At 34.5% G+C, this 20,109-nt stretch overlaps 1 protein-coding gene across 1 annotated transcript; it reads left to right on the top strand.

Moving 5' to 3' along the window:
• Positions 1-13,536: 13,536 nt before the first annotated feature.
• On the top strand, positions 13,537-15,782 carry LOC149425303 (uncharacterized). The gene has a single exon (XM_089651070.1). It carries the CDS (start codon positions 13,642-13,644, stop codon positions 14,263-14,265), a length of 624 nt encoding a protein of 207 aa, XP_089507196.1. The 5' UTR covers positions 13,537-13,641; the 3' UTR covers positions 14,266-15,782.
• Positions 15,783-20,109: the final 4,327 nt, after the last annotated feature.

Raw genomic sequence — 20,109 nt, 5'->3', positions numbered from 1 at the left:
GGCTCCTGCCAGCGTTAGACTGACGCGAGCCAATCTACCAGCCCATCTGGGAATACAGAACGGGATTGGATCTGAATATTTTATGGAAACTATAATAAATTGGGAGTTAATAAATTATCTTCAAGCCAGAGGAGAGACGAAATGTCTTAAGGCGACTGAGTTACTGACTTGTAACGTTACGTTCGGGACCACGTTACAGGTAGATAATTTTAAAGAAACCCTCGCTTGTGTAGTGGCAAACTTGACGAATCAAAAAAGTAATTTATAATTTTATATAATACAAGTCTTTGCGCATCTGTGGGGTAAAGGGGTACTGCGGGCGGGTGTTCCAAATGCGAAAAACTTTTTTGAAACTTTCGATAGTATAACACATTTACGAGTACATTTAAACTTGTCCTCTTTAAAATGGTTTGCTTGTAGTACATAATAACAGTTCCTCACGCCACGGCTTTTTTTTAAGAAAAAAAATTATATTAATCACTTTCAACCCAAATTTTTAAGAGGGTTCCAAACACATTATTATTATATAAGAGTTTTTTCCGTCTAGCTTGTATGAAACGAAACACTGTGCGCCGCTAGGAATGTTCTGACTTATATATTTTGACTTATTGCTTAGAGCTTCGATGTAAAGTTTTTCTCTGTTAAATGTTCATTTAAAGCGTTTCTACTTTCAAATAAACTGTGAAAATAGTTAAAACGTGTTGGGACAGTGGCCTTTTCATTACCTGCAACAAATGTAAAGTATCATTTCACAAACACTGTCTTAACATATTGGAAACTAGTATAAAAAAATGGCTACCAAAAATAAGTCAAACTGGAAATGCCAGGAGAGTAAAATGTAAGGAGAGGTCTCGCTCATTCGCCCTCTGCCGATGGCACAGATGATGATCTTCACAAACGTCCTAATGAAACATTTCGTTACCAAGCTCGCCATTGGAAAAAGTATTCGTTGAAATCTAAGATCTGAAAAAATACTGTGAATTAAGAAGTCAACAATTATTATTGGTATTACAGATACTGTTTTTCTTCACCACTATCGTGGGCGAAAAATAATATTTTTCAAATTTTCGGAATTGATAGCATTTCATGTTAAACTATTGAATGACTAAAAAGACCTATTTGTAAACAAATCGCCGACACAATGAAAACATCTTCCGGCGCTGGCAACTGAGGTGTGATGAAGGAAAGCCTATTTATATAATTCACCGAGTCCCGCCAACATATTATTCTTCCGTACGGCTTCAACAGTTTTTCAATTACATACCTACTAAGAGATTATAGAAAAGAGACTAACAGATGACGGCTACAGAAGAACATAGGACGCGTCGGGTTCCTCCAAGCGTCGCAACGCGTCGGTCCTGATTCTCCGCCTCTCGCAAGTAAGTCCCCCATTATCTCAAGCATTATAATATACAAACACACACACACACACCCTCACCCTCACACACACACACACACACACACACACACACACACACACACACACACACACACACACAAAGTAATTAAGTTTAAACGAAATATTGTTTCAATACTTTGTGCACATAAAGAGTGAAGCGAAATTCTCATTTCAAATCCCGGCGTACGCAAAAAAAAAAATTGTCTTATTTCACAATTCACTACTTTAATATAATATATATTACGTTAGTGGCACGTTCCAGAGTGGAAAATACTCTCAGTATCGCCCTGTTGTAAGGCTACCATTTAGAATTGAAACGTTGCTTGAAATGGCCCTTCAGCCTCACAACACACCCCATAGGTAGAGAATTAGATTGTAAATGGGGAAGCCATAGTTTTACTGGCTCCAGACGGTTGGGAGCAGTTGGGATTCTTAAACAGTTTCACTTAAAAATATATATACTTATTAATTTTATTTTAAGTTCCTAAGCCTAAAGTTTTCCTAATTCAAACGAATTTCTAAACCAAATCATAATAGTTATGTTAACAGTACACCTAGCATTTAAAAAAGTATGTACCTAATTTTATCTTATTTAATAAATCAAAACCAAAATTTCCTCTGAAATCATAAGATTTGTAAGTAGGTACTTAAATACCTACCTAATTAATTATAAGCCCATATACCAAGGTTCGTAGAAAATGTTTTTTTACAAGGTTGGCTCATAGAGCAATTATTTCGAATAAAACCGCATCACTCGCAAGCTCGTGACGTAGATCGAAGACCAGTTGGAGTCCTAAAGGAACGACCTGCTTCACTTATATAGGTATATAATATTAGTTTTTGGTAGGTCTAACTTAATTACCTCGCACTTATTTACTTTTTTTAAAGTGAAACTTCTTTACGCGCGTCATGCAATTTCGAGGACCGGAGTAAAACCGACTCATGACCGTCACGAAAAACCGTGATCATTTCGCTATAGGAGCCTAGCTAATATTATATACCTAGTTTAGGTCACTCTCCAAACTCAGCTTCGCGGTCTAGAGGCAGAGCGCCCGACTGTCATCGTGAAGAACCGAGGTTCGATCCCCGCTTTAATTATTATTTTTTTTCTTTTTTTATAACTTTTAATTTTTTTATCACATGCCACTTATAAATATGTCAGTAGACAGAAAAAAAGAGAGAATGAAATGATAAGAGAGAGAGAAGAATACTAAAAGTTTCACTTCCGTCGTGCGTAGGCTTGCCACACACTGTATTTTTTATTAAAATCGATAAAATGATGCTTTTAAAAGTCAAATTTGCGAATGGTAGAAAAAGTTGAGGACGCGACCAAGTGAAAGAAATACTTTAAAAAAAAAATTTTAAATTCTAAAATAATTTCCAACTTAACTGCACCCAGCTTTCAAGTATGTACACTGGAATTAACAACCTCTAAACTTTACTCCAAACCAGGGGGGTATAACTCCGATCGAAAATTAGAGCCGTGAATATTGTGACGTCATATTGTTGTCTAACTATATCCACCAATGAAACACTCTGAAAGTCTATGGAATAAAATTTCAGAGTTTTTCATTGGTGTATAGTATAATAAGTAGGCTCCGAATGATATTTGTACTGTCTATATATTGGCATATCTATGATTTTTAGGACCAATTTGTTTCGTCCAAAAAACCCGAAGATAGCGATCCAGTGAGCGGTTTATTTACTCTCCAAACCATTCTTAACCTGGGCATCACCGGGTAAACGTCAGCTATTAAATATAATTTTGGTATGTCTATCCACGCACTTATGTTGGTTTGGGCAGACCACTACATAAATTGAGTAGGTCTGGAGCCCCAAAATACTTGAATAAAAACCCTTGACTTTAGTTGACATTATTGGTTTGGTTGACCTTTTGGTTGACGTTTTGGCTTTTTTATTTATCTCAGGAGAACGGGTAGTTTCTACGATTCGTTCGTGAATTCTACAGTTCGGCTGAGGAAAGACTCTCATGTTTCCTCTCTCCTACAATATGGGTCTCTTCAAGACCCGTTTTCACAACCTCATCTTCTCAAAAATACCGTCTGCACAGCACCCCCAAAAATGACATAGGCCCAAAGAATGTATTTTTCTCGAGGCCTCCTGTGCGGAGTTCGTGTTAAAAAATACGTGTTAAATATTATGTTGTATTATAAAAAAATTGTATTATTCCATTTAGTCGTGATGAAAAGAGTTTGGGCTACATTGCATTTCAGTATGGCGAAAGAGAAAGGTGAGGAAGTACCTGGCTAGTAAAATATGGTCACCAAACACGGATAAAGCCATTTAAAGCAACGCTTCGATTGGTGGTCTTTCACGACTGTCACCAAGGCCATAATGAGAGTATCTGCCACCATTAGCGACTCTTTGCATAAATACAATTATTCTCCGCATTCCCTGTCATATCCTTGTCGTGATCGTTTGCTAAATAAGACTTTCAAATAAAATTTCATGGTTTTCAAAGGCAATATGTACAAAAGGCTAATAAATAACTTTGATTCTGCAACATCAATGCATAATTTCTGTACCCGAGAAGCATACAAGTCCAAAATTTGAAGAAATGAGTTTTTGATGAAGACATGAAGTAAATTATCATGTTCATTAGTGGCAGAAAGATGCAAGCCCTATCTTGAATATTTATGGTATTTTCAAAAATATACAAGGATGCAAGAACCATTACATCGTAGAAGCATAAAGATGTACATTGGACTTGTGTCTTTCTGCCTCTAACATTACTACGCTTTCCATGGAAGTAAACATTCGAATGTAGACTCAAGTCCATTTTGCGTCCTTCTGCCTCTAATTTCTATGTTTTCTGTGGAACTAAACACAACAATCGCAACAATCCCAGATGAATCCCAGTCAATCCCAGTGCTCAGAGCTGTCATACATTAGTATGGAATGCAATAAATAATGATGAAAAAGAGTATTTCCATGTATGAATGGATGACAAGGCTCAAGAAACAGAATTCGTCTGAAGAGACTGATGGAAACATACCGTGGGAGGCCAAATTAGTATACTCAAAACTATTTCTTTGTATTTTGTCAGTTTGTTATGAAATAACAAACAATATATACAATATATACTAGTATATATTGTTTTAATACTAGTAAGTGTATTTAGGAATAAAAATTAAACATGTGTAGATAAGTTGAATAGTCTATTAAAAGAGAAATACATATTATTCAGTATTTGGTTACTCCGCCTTTAGCTTCTATGACGGCTTGAACGCGGCGTGGCATGCTTTCAATGCATGATATGGCTACTTCTTGGAGTTTTGGAGTGTTGTGCCATACTCTAATGATATTCTCATTCAGTTCTCTTTTATTTGTTATAATTTTATCCCTTGACATTTCAGTTTTCAGGACTGCCCACACATATTCAATAGGATTCAAGTCGGGTGAGTTTCCAGGCCAGTTCAGGGTATTAATCTGTTTGTTTTTTAGGTATTCTGTGATAGATTTGGCTTTATGACAGGGAGCAGAGTCTTGCATGAATATAAAATTCCTATTAGGGAACCATTCTGCTACCTGTGGGATCAGTTTTTCCTCCAGAACTTTCTTATACTGATCCTGACGCATAGTTCCTTGGACGATGTACAGCCTTCCAGTCCCTTTACTGCTGATGACGGACCATATCATCGCTGAAGCAGGATGCTTTACACGTTCCACAATGCAGTCTTCATTGAATTTTCAAACGAACAAACTCAGTTTTATCTTGGAGAATCTGTATTGACGACTCGTCCGAGAAACAAACCTGCAAGAAATTGTTTTTGTATATATGTGTAAAAAACGATACTCTAAGCATGTGTATTCTTGTATTAGGGTTATTCAAACCTTGCTCCAGTCTTCCTGTGTCCAGTGTCGATGCTCCTTGGCCCAGGCCAGACGTTTGGCCTTCATGGCAGGAGTGAGTTTTGGTTTTTTTAGTGGCCGACAACATTTCAGTCCCATTTCTACAAATCTTCGCCTGAGAGTCCGCTCTGATATTCGTACTCCATTATCATTATGAATTTGTTTTATGACGATCCGTGGCTTTCGACGGTTTTCATGTGTAATGCGACGTATTTCTCGCTCAGTTCGAGGTGTTGTAATGCGTTTTCGCCCGCATTTACCGACTCGATCCTCCTTGATCGGTATTTCGGCGTCCACTTTTTGCTTGATATTGCATACACACTGGACTGTGATACATCACACAAATCAGCAATTTGACGCTGGGTATATTGACAATGCCGTAACATTGTCGAAATCTGTGCTTTTTTCCTTAGTGTGAGGTCAGCACACTTCCCCATATCTGTTTAAACATTTTTAGGTTAGGTCGGTTGACAACCAATAAAAAAACAAAAAAAAACAAAAACTTACTAAAACATGATCACAATGTATTGATCGAGTACTAGAATAATTTTAATGTAAAAAAATCGAACACTTAATAATGAATAAGTCGATAACACTGAAGCCAAGATGTTTTTCGAAGACTTCTCACAAGCCAGCACAGTAAAATTTTCGACATGTACTTATAATAGCAGCCGCCATTTTGATAAAAAAAAACATTTATGTGTTGCCACACTGATGAAAGTGTTGCCAGATATAGTGGCTAATCAGTAAATTGAAAAACCATAACATTTTTCCAATAATAAATTAATTATAGCCACCACTTTCACAGATTGCGACGTTTTTTTGTTTGAGTATAATAATTTGGCCACCCACTGTAGGTGGTGATATTATTATTGAAGACCTGACCATGTCACTAATTTATTTATTTACTTACATTTACCTTACCTCATCATTATACTACTGAATGGACTATATAGGGATGGAAAACAAGAGGCAAATGAAGTAGCTTCTTGTCTCTTAAAGTGGAAATACAGCGATATGGGGGATAATGTTGAAGAAATAACCGTATGGTCTGACAACTGTGCAGGTCAAAATAGAAATATAACAATAGCCATATTCTACGTATGGCTGGTTTTACAACAAAATTAAAAACCTCAAGATCATTTTTCATATTTTTTTATTACGTGGTCACACTCACCTGGAAGTAGACTCTTTCCATTCGGCGATTGAAAGGGCAAAAAAAACTACCCAATTCAAAATAGTTTTACCGCACGACAAAAAAAATTAACCGTAACAATTCATCAGATATTGCAAAACTAATAATCAGAAAATTAAAAATTAAAACTTAGAAAATTTCAAATATTTAAATTCCCTTTAAAATGGTTCACAATCACCTTTTGTATATCGAAAGAAGAATATTAATGGTGGGGGTTTTCTAATATCAACGATATTATGGCTACGAGCTGACGTAAATGTGTCGGGGATGCTACTGTATAAAAATGGTTTTCAGGAAACTCAATTTAAAATATTAGATGAAAAAGGAGAGGTGTTTTGAGCGGTGACCGGATAAATCATCAAAATGATAATTCATCACATTTTTAAAAAGTTATATAAAGTCATGAGAAGTGATGAAACAAAAACTTTATTAACTGGGTTAAGTAGGTTATGTTAGGTTTATTTTTTTTCATCGTTTCTAATGACTTTATATCACTTTTTAAAGGTGTGTTGAATTGTCGATGTGTTGATTTATCATGGAACCGTTTTGAGCACCTCAGAGGTATTGCCCAAGGTAAATACAAATCCAATCGCATTAAATACACCAAATTTTGGTGATCTACAAAAGATGTTACAGTGGGTACCAGAGCCACTGCACTTTTTTTACAAAATCTTAAGTCATAAGGCCAGTATGCCAGAGTATCCTCTGTCAGATGACGAAGATATGGAAAATACCAATAATTTGTAATAATAATTATAATTAAATTAAAAAAATATTTTGTAAAATATTATGTCCTTTTGGAATACCAATTTACTTTTCAATTTAAAAGGTAAGAAAATATTAATACCGGGCATCTCAATTAAAAGAGGAATTTTTCAAGGAGACTCATTGAGTCCTCTTTGGTTTTGCTTAGCATTGAATCCTCTATCTAAAATGTTAATTAAAAACAAGTTTGGAATAAAAGTTAAGGGTAATACAAGGGAGAGTAGTACAATTTCGCATTTATTATATATGGATGATATAAAATTATTTTCGAATTCTGAACAAAATTTAGAGAAAATGATCGAGGTAGTTAAAAACTTTTCAGATGATATCATAATGACTTTTGGTTAAGATAAATGTAGAACGATCCATATAGAGAAAGGCAAAATTGTAGATGGGGACGAGAGTATATTTAGAAATTTCCAAATTACTAGTATGAAAAGGGATGAGGTTTATAAGTATTTAGGATACCCACAATCAAATAGATTAGACCATACTAGTATTAAAAATGATATTAGGATTAAATGTCAAACTAGGATCAGGAAAATTTTAAAATGCAATCTATCTGCTATAAATTTAGTAAAAGCAATCAATACTTGGGCAATACCTCTATTAACGTACTCATTTGGCATAATTAAATGGTCTAATACAGATTTTTATAACTTAGAAAGATTAATTAGAACTACGCTAACAAAATTTAATTGCCATCATCCAAATTCAGCAATAGAACGAATTAATTTACCTAGAAATTTAGGAGGTAGAGGTATAGTTAAAATAACTTCTTTGAAACATAATCAGGTAGAAATGCTAAGAACTTTTTTCCATAGGAAAGCTCATAACATAGCACAAAATAATTTGCAAGGCAGATAGAAATATTACACCTCTTAATTTATACGATGAGAATGCCAACATTTTTATAAATCCCAACCAGGAATTATTAGATTCCTGGTCAAATAAAATTTTACACGCAAAACACTTCAATTATCTCAACCAAACGTATGTTGACAAATTTTCGTCAAACAAATGGTTGAGTATTGGAGAGTTGAGCGCAGAAATAGAAGAATTTATGCTTGCCATTCAGGATAGAGTCATTAATACTAAAAATTATAAAAAGCATATAATCAAAGATACAAATCAAATTGATGATTTGTGTAGAAAATTTTTGGCTTTTCCGGAAACTATAGAACATATTATATCTGGATGTTCTATATTAGCACCGTCCGAGTATACGTTTAGGCACAATCGAGTTTTAAAAATAATTCACCAAAGTTTGGTAATTAAACATAACTTGATTGACTGCCGTAATATAGTACCATATTATGAATACGAACCAAATTCTTTTTTAGAAAACGAATTTTATAAAATATATTATGATAAAACTATACTAACAGACCGAACGATTAGTCATAATAGACCCGATATAGTTTTACATGACAAAATTTAAAAAAAATAACTTAATATCATTGATGTCACTATTCCAAATTCCTGTAATATTCAAAAATCTGCTAATGAAAAAATAAGAAAATACACAGATTTAGGAAATGAAATAAAAAGAATTTGGCATTCTCAGACTATAAAAATATTACCATTCGTTATTTCTGCTACTGGCATTATACCTAGCTCTCTCATAAAAAATTTAGACGTATTAAATTTATCAAAAAAATTATATATAAAGATGCAAAAGTCGGTAATTTTTAATACATGTAGGATAACAAAAGATTTTTTAAATATTTATGTCGAGGGATCAGTAGGATTTATAGGCCCTGTTAGAAGTTCTACCGAGCCGAACCCTCTGATATGAAAATATCTGGAGTCGGTGAATTATTTTCCCATTTGATCTCTGGGTGAGTTGACGTGTTGTTCTTGTATTGTTTTTTATATGTTGCTTATACACGGTGTCCGGAAACTCGTAGTACAAGCGGGAAACTGGAGAATCTACACCACATGGGGAACCCAAATAAACATAAAGTTTTTTGATTTGAGCATTTTCTCAAAAAAAAAAAAATATATATATATTTTTCGGCTATTTTAGGGTTAAAGTTTTTTCTGGTGTTTAGGGTTGAACAACAGATGTTTTAACCCTGCAGAGCAGACATATTTTATGACTACACCGGATTAAATGAAGGGTGATTTCAAAATAATACTTCAAATCCGAGTTTCTTCATTTGTTTTACTTTCAAATAGTTTTAATTAGTTGGGTACTTTGATCTTTAGTAATAATTTATAAGAATTTGTTTAAAAAAAAAAAAAAAAAAAAAATCAACTTCAAACTCGATTTACTCGATAACGAAAGCTCAAATAAAAAAAAAAAAATACTACAAAATCGACTCCAAATGTGATGTAGATTCACCAGTTTCCCGCTTGTACTACGAGTTTCCGGACACCCTGTATAATGCACTTGCATAGTGTTGATTGACTAGATACTAATAGATGATCATTTGTGAAAAAGTGAGTGGAAGGGTTTAGTCTTTCCTATGGGGAAGATTTAACCCGGACAAAAAAATCGGAAGCATAAAAAATAAAAATAGATATTTATATTTACCTGTTATACACGGTGTCCGGAAACTCGTAGTACAAGCGGGAAACTGGAGAATCTACACCACATGGGGAACCCAAAAAAACATAAAGTTTTTTGATTTGAGCATTTTCAAAAAAAAAAAAAAAACCAAAAAAAAATATTTTTCGGCTATTTTAGGGTTATAGTTTTTTCTGGTGTTTAGGGTTGAATAACAGATGTTTTAACCCTGCAGAGCAGAAATATTTTATGATTACACCGGGTTAAATGAAGGGTGATTTCAAAATAATACTTCAAATCCGAGTTTCTTTATTTGTTTTACTTTCAAATAGTTTTAATTAGTTGGGTACTTTGATCTTCAGTAATAATTTATAAGAATTTGATTAAAAAAAAAAAAAAAAGAAAAATCAACTTCAAACTCGATTTACTCGATAACGAAAGCTCAAATAAAAAAAATATACTACAAAATCGACTCCAAATGTGATGTAGATTCACCAGTTTCCCGCTTGTACTACGAGTTTCCGGACACCCTGTATAGTTATTATTTTACTTCCAAATGAAGTTTTCAACATTGATCCTTTTATAATATACCATGTGTCGTACCAAAATATTCAATTTCATTTTGAAGCAGAAGGACTCAAGCAGTGTTGCCAATTCAGCTCCTTTAGAGCTAGATCTGGCTCTAAATCGACGTCGTCAGCTCCAAAAAAAGTCATTTAGCTTCTTAGCTCGTTTTTCAGATTTTTCAGCTCTTATTCACGTGAAATAATATTAAAAAAAAATTATATTTTCAATAATATTCCAAAATAACGAGGACTTCCCAAAAAAAGAGATTCCCCGAACTCCTGCACAAGTAAACAGTTACTAAAATAGCGCCGTTTACACGCACACTTCGGAGCGACCGAGTCCCGCGACACTTCAGGCATGCTTCAGGCCGCCGCGCAACTCTCACAGTGAACTGCGCTGTAAACCTATCGATCTTTACTTTTCTGCGCGGCGGGAAAAGGAATATTGATCCCTACACGTAAGATCAACATCTTTGAAACGGAAAACTTTCACGAATATTTGGAACCTCACCCCTACTTAGGTTACTTGGTAGAAAATAAAGTGAGAGGAAAGGAAGGTTCTCTGAAGAAAATGAGAGAGAATTCAGAAGCAGGTGCACTCAGTTCGTTGTTTCACTGATTAAGCAACGTAAGCAAAGACTACCGGAAAATTATGAAGTTTTACGGAAAATAGATCAGTTGTCAGTTTCAAACACTTTAAAACAGCTGAAAGAAAGCATCGCACCCTCTGATGAACGGAATGGGCATTTCTGCAGACATCATTGCAAAAGCCGAAGTCCAATGGTTCAAGATCTCTCTAATACCCTGGAGAAGCACATCAAGCACAGTCAAGTTTTGGGCTGAGGTTCTAAAGTATCGTGATGCCGCTGATGAAAATCCTTTCCACGAAATCAGCTCTTTCGCAGTTTCGGTACTTGCTCTGCCGTGGTCAAACGGAGAAGTGGAACGAGTTTTTAGCCAGTTAAATATAGTCAAAAATAAAACTAGAAATAGACTTGGCAATGACATGGTTAATTCGATTTTAACAATTCGATCGGGGCTCAGGCGACACAACAAATGTTGCGAGGATTATGAATTTCCCCCAGAAGTTCAAAAAAAAATTGAAACAATTGCTGTATGTATATGAAAAAAATCCTGATGAAGCCGGTCCTAGCAGTGCGATGGTACAGGAACTGGAACCGGATGACTGCTTAGATTTTTAGAGGACTAGTCGCTGCCTAACAAAAAAAAAATATAAAAAAAACAATAAAAATATTCTGAAGACTTCGATATTATCAAAAATAATTGTGTTTTGAAAATTATAAAAACAAACAAGTGTATTGTTGAGCGTTTGTTATGAGTTGTTCAAAAGCAGCCAACAAGAAGGACAAAAGGTAAGTTTTTTTTTGTCCGCCTTCGAATTTTTCTTTTCTGAAATTCTCTAACAACCCCCCCCCCCCCATGCTTTATGTCACTTTCAAAATTTTAGCTCCTTTTTGGCTCTTTTTTGGGTTTCGCCTAGCTCTACTTTAAAATTCGAGTTGGCAACACTGGACTCAAGTCCATAATGCTTTTTTTTAAACATTTTTTTAGGCTTTGCATATAAAATATTTTATTTTATTTTCTTATTTTCAATACAAAATTAATTGATTGAATAGTATAAAAAATAAAAATCAATTATCATGAATATCCGCAGAAGTTATGAGAACGAACTTATTTAAAAAAAGGATTTTGGCTCTCCTGAACATTTAGCTTTTTGGATTTGCATCCGTATGCTTCTCGGGTACAGATTTAAACTGCAAATATTCCTGGGATTTTTCCTTTTTATTCCGAACATTGCTTTTAATATAATAATTAGTATAATATTACTAACGCACTGTAAATAAATCATTGTAAATGCATTTTGTGTCGCATGATGCCACTTGTATTGCAGTAAATTCAAATCTTCCAGTGGCAATTGGGCTTCTATTTACGTCACGATTTTCTAGCCAATCACCTCTCTACCCCCTCGATGAGATAAATACGTTTTTTATGAACCTTGCCCGTAAACCATATATTTAAATTATTAAAAAAATATTCAAATAAATAATTAAGCCGGTGACAGATTACGCTATATGTTCATATTTTATGTAACTCCATATTGCTCGCCATACAATCCCAAACAGACCTGTCACACCTAAAAATATGATGTGTTATAAGTGTTGGCGTTGCGAAGATATGCACTGTGATCTGCTAGCCAGGCTATATTTGAAAATTATGCGACCCCCTCTCCTACCCACGGCAGTTACCCCAATATATAATACATATATGGTATGCTCTAATTATGCGCGCGTAATATAGCTAAATGTGTTTGAAGCCCATAAATAAACCACTCACTAAAGCGTAATGCAATTTGGCCAAAGTAACATCTCTTTTTGAATGGGAATTCTTTTTTTAAACTTTCTTTAGCTAGGTAGGTACCATAATACCGAAAAAATACTAGCAAGAAAGTCCTCTACCTTTAATAATACTTTTATCTTTATCTTATTTCTACTTTAACATTTTTATATTTTCTATTTCCATTATAATTCATTCTAATATAATCTTTCATACTTTAAAAATGTATAAATATTTAATTCATATGTTAACACTAGACCTCACATACTAACTATATACCATTGGTCGCCACGAGACAGGCAGTCGCCTAGTGTGGTGATTTAATGTATCACATGTAAGAAAATGTATTATTGTATTATCATGTATTCTATAAATAAATAAAATAAAAAATCCTTGTTATATTTAGTTTTTTGGCTTATTTCGAAACAATTATGTCGCATCATAAATAAATAATTTTATTTCATACAGCTGTGATGAAAAGAGTTTGAGCTATTTCGGTATCGGGAGGGGAAAAATGAAGAAGAGGAAGGTGAAGATGAAGTTCCTGGCTATTCACATACAGTCACCAAATACGGCTAAAGCCATTTCAAGCAATATTTCGATCCCGAATGGTGGTCTTTCACGATTTTCACCAAGACATTTCTGACTGTATCTACCACCTGTGCGACTCTTTGTATGAATAAAATAATTCTCATCACTTCACCAGCTCCAAAAATAACCGGCTCCTCAGAGAATTATTATCCACGGTTCCAGTGACAGCGGAGGAATACTTGTAACCAGGACAGGTATATAATACGGACCATCTCTAATCTCTACGCGACAGTGCGCCTGTATTATCTATGGTCATTGGTCATCTATGGTATTGCTTTGTTTTGATTTGATTGTCAACGTTTGTATTTTTCAAAACGTATGAAACTTATATTTGTTCATTTTCGTTTGTTCGTAGTTTGATATATATATTTTTTTGCTAATCACAATGGCGGATCTCGAAGAAGTACACAATGAGTGCGTAGAGAGTTTATTCGATTGTGTTGATAATATTCGAAAATATCTAGATTCCGATGAGAGACCTGCACATCTAAACAAGCTTGAAACCCTGGTCAAAGAATACTGCGTTCTTGATTATCAGAGGCAAGTGTCCAAGAAGGCGCTGGAGCAATCTGTAACGGGACTGTCATCGGACCAAATTCCAATGTTGGACACTAACTTCGACACAAATCTGAAAAAGTTGATGTCTAAACAACCGAAACCCGTGAACCATCCAACATACAAAAGGTTCATAACTAAGACAACAGAAGTAGAAAACAATGAAGAACTAGAAACATCTGAAATTATAGAAACTGTGGCAACGGAACAATATATTGACGCCATCACGCAGAAGCAAATTGTGTCCCCTGTCAGGAACAGAATTTGCAACCATGTCTATGAAAAGAGTATTCGTGAATTAATCAAGAAGAGACCGCGGACAAAATGTCCCATCGTTGGGTGCAAAAACCGTGAATTCCTTACACAAGCTGTTTTAGTCGACGATGAAAACTTGAAAATGCACCTGAGTCAAATGCAACACGAAGAAAGGGATCCGTTAGCTGACTCTGATTGACGCAAACTAGTTTTACTTTACATGTCTAAATTAAAATAGTAATTCACACCAAAAACGTTGGCCAATGTTAACAATATTTCCACAACATAATATAATAGTGAAAGACTCTATTAGGAGTGTTCGGTAATAATCGTTTATCGGTTCTACTTTTATACTGTTTAATTTAGTTGTGATAAATTCCTATCCATACAGAATCTCATAAGAGGTATCCATCTATCCCTTCCGTTATTATCCGCACAATTACAGGAACTAGATGCAGCATGCACTGAAAATGTCAAATTTTCTGTATCTATCTCTAAACCGACCATATTTAAGAATAAAATAAAACGTAAAAAATATTTGATCGGTACATGTATAATTTTTTTTTTTTGGTAATCTTTTCGAATTCCACTGCATGCAAAGACTCTTTAAAAAACAGCAATTGATTTCAACTTAAGTATCGAACGAAGAAAACTATTTAGGTCGAGGATTTGTAAACATGCACAAAATAGGTTTTTAGTGTTAAGTTTGGAATAATTTGTGCGTATTTCCTAACCTTCAAACATAACTTTGATTTAGAAAAAATGGAAATTTAATGCATCTTTTACCATCTCCCAAATAGTTATTTCTTGTTCATAGTAATTATGTTGAATCCAAGTGCTGATTACAATTTTTTGCGTATTAAGCGTGCAGTGGAATTCGACAAGATTAATTTTTATTGATTGTGTTTTTATGTTGTGTAGTTTGTTTTGTTCATCCCTTTTCACAATAAACAAAATAGATAAATTCATTAACGAATTCGCAAAACAACCTAGTCGGGAATGACGTCGTTATAATCTACGTGTTCATAGATGGCGTTAATTTAATTATTTTATTAAAATACGCTTTTTGCAAGTTATCGATGATTCAAACCAATATTGTATTTGAATTAAGTTTTTATACGGGCGCAAACAAATAATTTGTCTGAATATTGTAAAGCTTATAACGAATTTCACCTCTAACCTTAAGTGAGGAGTACCCATATTTACTTTTTCTTCTACTCTCTTTTTGAAATCCTTCGATATTGATGTGAAATTTGTCTATCTTCCTGAATTGTGGAAGATTTCATAAGGATTTGTGATATTAAAGGTAAACTTAAAAGAATTCATAATCTGCTCTTTCATAGAGCATAGTATGTGAATAAATGGTTTTGTCTGGATAAAAACTCCTTTTTTTCAAAGAAGGCTTGAAGGAAGATTGTACAAATACATATTTTATCAGTGGTGATTCAATCCAATATTGTATTTGTATGTCTCTCTTGAAAGAATGGAGTTTTTATGCAAACAAAACTATTTATTTATATTCATAATGCGTATTTAAACAAATTATTCGATTTAATATTTCAAAGTATAACTTATATAAACTATATTTTAATAAAATAATTAAATTAACCCCACATAAATGAACGCATAGATTATAATGTATGTTGCGCTTAACTTTGTTTGGAACATTTTTTATTATTAGAAATATTGTTGATCTGTTCTTACATTCAATATTCATCCTGTTTGTAGTATTTTATAACTTTGTAAAATTTTCAAATATGTAAAATAATTTTATGGGAGAAAATACAAGACATTTGTTTATTTTTAATAGAAAATGTGTTGTTATTTTATTATGATATGCAAATGGGCAGAAGGACGAGCATGTGTCATACTAGGAAGGTTTAGCATGATCAGACGGATAGTACTAATAGTTATGTTAAAGATTAATTGAAAATTTATCATAGTTTTTCCCACATATTCATAAATTATCCTAAAATGTTAAGTTTTCTTTGACTTTATTATTAAATTAAATCTATTTTTACATTAACTTATCTGTAGGATGCTGTGTGGAGGGTCTTTTTGAGAAGAGGAAGGTGTGAACAAGAGTCTTTAACCTTTTAAATGCCAGTAGGTAGAAGTGTAGCTGTGCACAGCAGGCCAAGAATGCGAGTTAACTCGCTCTTGGCACAGAAGCGGTTAAGAGACCCATGTTGTGGGAAGGAGGAAACACAGGGGCCAGCAAATTGTTCCACAGCCGAGCTGTTGAACTCAAGAACTAGTCTTAGTAACAACCCCTTTCTCATGAGACAAATATTGGATGCGCGTTTGGAATGTTTTCCGACTATACTGCTGCCGAAAGGGCCAATAATGCTAGTTCCTCGGAGCATCTTATATTGATATATCGGTGGAACAAGGACAGCATTCCCTCCTGTCGCTTATGCTCTAAAGTTTGTTATCCATTTGTTAATATATGTAGTTGAATCTAGAAATCGGCCGCCCGTAACAGAGTCGTGGGTTAAGTATTTTTCAGCTCCAGACCAGAGAGGGCTACAAATTGTTTATTATTTCAGTGTGCCCAAAGTATAAGAATTGTTTTATCACTCTTTCTAGTTCAAAAAAAAGAAATGTTTCCAATGTAAAACAAGAAAATAACATAAATTTGCATCATTAATTAGAACGGTCGGTGGCTGAGTTGACATCGCGTTTGGGTCCCACCCAGGCGTAGTGTGTTCTCCTCAGTCCCCCATCACAATACAAGCAAAATTTTCCGCTTACTGTGGTGGTAGTAGGGTATTTTCAAATATTGTCAGGTTATTAGTAACACAGGAATGTTTGTCTTTCTTTTAAAAATAATCATTAGTCATAATATTTGGCTAATTTATATAGCGCCGTTTTCGTGAGATATAAATAAATAAATATATATTACGTAGGTAGTTATTTACAACAGTTTTGATGAACCAGAGTTTGTAACTGTCTGACTAATTCACCGTTTCTCTACGAGGGTATGAAGAGAAGATGAACCCCTGCACAACTCTTGTCTTGAAACATACTCCTTGCTTCATTCATATATCGTCGCTGTTAAATCAAACCGGCATATGTGCAAAAATTGAGTTGTTGGTGTTAAAAATTTACTTTTTTTCTGGTCTATTTCTATGTCGAACCAGAATATCGTATAGTTGAATAAAAATCCGTCAGATGGCGTTGGGCCGGTATGCATTTATGCGAGAATCGTCATTTTTTTATCAGAAGACAGATCTATTCCGCAATACGCCGGTCGCTTCAAAACTTTCAAGGAGGAAAGCCGTCCATCATGTATGTAAAACTTAATTATCTCACAATAGTACATTTTTATTATTACCCAGATATGACTTATTGGCAGATTATCCGGTTTGCACTAAACATAAGCGTTTATAGCAGTCTAAAAAAACCAGCATATATGCCAAAATGTCTGTTTCTGGGAAAATCTATCGCCGAACTTCACAGAGATTTTCAAAAAAAGAAAGGAGTCAAACCTTGCAGGAATCAGCTACTACCAGTACAGAGGTTTTTTCACACCGAAGAAAGATCAGTGTGATGTTTGTCTCATTTACCAAAACATGGAACAAAATAAGATAGAATATGAGAATCATATTCTAGAAAAGGACTGGTCCAGACTGGAAAAGGAGAATAACAAGAAAAGCACAGATTCAACCGTCGTAGCAGTATAGGACCTACAGGCAGTGTTGTCATGTCCGCAGGGGGAGGCGTCTTCCTACTACTGCATTTCAAAGCTAGCCGTTTACAATTTAACAATTGCTGAACTGGGCGACAAATTGGCAAACCAGGCAAACTGTTACACTTGGGATGAGACACAGAGAAAAAGAGGCGCGTTGGGAGCTGTGTGCTGAAATATCTGCAACATTTAAATGACAAAGCTGACTGTCCAATAGACGTCGTCTTTTAAAGCGATAATTGTTGTGGACAACAATAACTTAAGACAACAATAACGTAAAGGGCCACACCCAAAACGAGGGGGTTTCGGCAGTCAAAAGAGCACTCCGAAGAAAAATTACCTTCCCAATGCACCATGGTCATGAAAACGGCAAAGAAAAGTGGCAACCCTTACCTGGTTCATGAGGGCTTTTTTGATATAAAAGGACACCCAAGTAATTTTACCCATTTTGGACATTCAAATGTTTAAAGTAATTAAAGACAACGGCAACTTTTACTTCAAAACATCCTACAGATCATATCTCCCTGGGAGGAGGTGACGAAAAGGAATAAACGGGGCAGTGGGAGCGTGAATCCTGTTCTGATGCAAGCTTATTCCTAGAGACTTACCATTGATGAGTAGAAGAAAAATGGTATCCTAAAGTTAGTTACCGCCGGGATAATTCCGTCAATTTATTCATATATTTATAAAAAATTGTAAAACTTTGAAGTTACCAGCAAAGGGAAGAGCAATATTTTGTTAATTGTTGTTTAAAAAAAATTGTGAAGCAAATTTTTTTTTTTCATCTTTTGTTTTACCTAAAATAGGTTCCAAAAGAAGAAGCCACTGTAACACAAAAGCAAATATTACACTGATTTTAAAGTCATACTGGCATATGTAGATATTTCTCTTAATTTAAGCAATTTTAGATTTATTTGCAACTACTACTTCAATAAGCAGTATTCGTCTATATCACATGCAAAATCTTTAAAGCGCTCTGGTGAAAATCATGCATTTTGCAGATATGCCGGTTTCATTTCACAGCGACGATATTATTGTCTCATGCAAACCCTTCTGTTATTCTGACTCTTGACATGTGACCGGACCCAAGTATTTGATTAACTTGTTCGTGCCATGTCTTCCTCGGGCGTCCCCGACTTCTTCCACCATAAACCTGGAGCGACTTCGGGAACTATTGTTTTTTTCCAGCAAATGTTATTTAAAAAATGTATAACGACATCTGTAGTTCCTAATTGTTAATGTAACTCATCCGCTCTGTAAACCACGTTAAATGGTTTGGAGCTTTGATTGAGTTGTTTGACCTTTTATACCGAGTTTCAAACCTTTTTGTTCTTGAAGAAAATAAATAGGTACGTATAATTTCCGTTTAACCACTCGGAACATTAGAACGTCAAAAGACGTAAATATGATAATAGCGGTCAAGACATTAGTACGTATTTTCACGTAAGCGCGCGAGATTTTACAAAAATCGATTTATTTCCATCACTAGTATACGGATTGCCATGATTTAAAAAACAGAGTATCGATAATGAATAACGCTACGCGTCTGCATTCAAAAATATCTATGGAATCTTGAGGTGCATTATCTGAGTCGATTGAATCTGTCAGCTTGTTCGTTCGTAATTTATTGCGTTTTTAAATAATTTATTAAAAATATTTTAGTTTGGACGGTTAATATTTTGAGGTGACCAATAGTTTTTAATTATATTTCTTCAATATATAAAGTGTTATTTCTTTATGATACTCAGAAAAAAGTACATTTTTCACAGCTTTGAAATAATGGTCAGCGATTTTTACATATTTTTGACGTTTTCAGAAAATGTATATTTAGAAACGCAAATATTTACGTATAACAAAACAATACGATAGTGAATTTCATAATCTTTCCAAAACATTTTTTAGAATGAGGCTACGTTTCCCAAGACGTGAGTTATGATGCTTTTAGCAAAAGTCGTGAATAACACAAAAATTTCCGCGTTTTGACAGTTCGCAAAGGAACACATAGCATACAAATGCCTTTGTCTGAGACCGTGTAATTTATATTTTCAATATAATTTCTGTGTAAGAATTCTAATATGACTACATTTTTTTTCTATTTTTTTCGGCAACTAAAGGTTAAAAAAAACTTTTGGAGCCGGGGTCTACGCTTCGGACAGTTTACCTACATCTGACGGTGGTGACCAAAGATATTAGAAGAACGAGATATGCTATGTTGGCCGCCGGACCGTAGCCGGAGTACTACCTAATTAGGGTACTTTGAACGGTATCGGGACGTGTAGGCACCGAAATCTGTTCTATGTATTAGTGCGGATACCTTAGCGCAAGCGAAGATGTGCAGTAATATTGGTGAAC

The sequence above is a fragment of the Hesperophylax consimilis genome, chromosome 3, assembly GCF_061612785.1.
Source record: "Hesperophylax consimilis isolate HC1 chromosome 3, BYU_Hcon_1.0, whole genome shotgun sequence".
NCBI classification, from domain to species: domain Eukaryota; kingdom Metazoa; phylum Arthropoda; class Insecta; order Trichoptera; family Limnephilidae; genus Hesperophylax; species Hesperophylax consimilis.
Note: the sequence above shows the minus strand (reverse complement) of the source record. Positions and strands in the feature narration are given on the sequence as shown.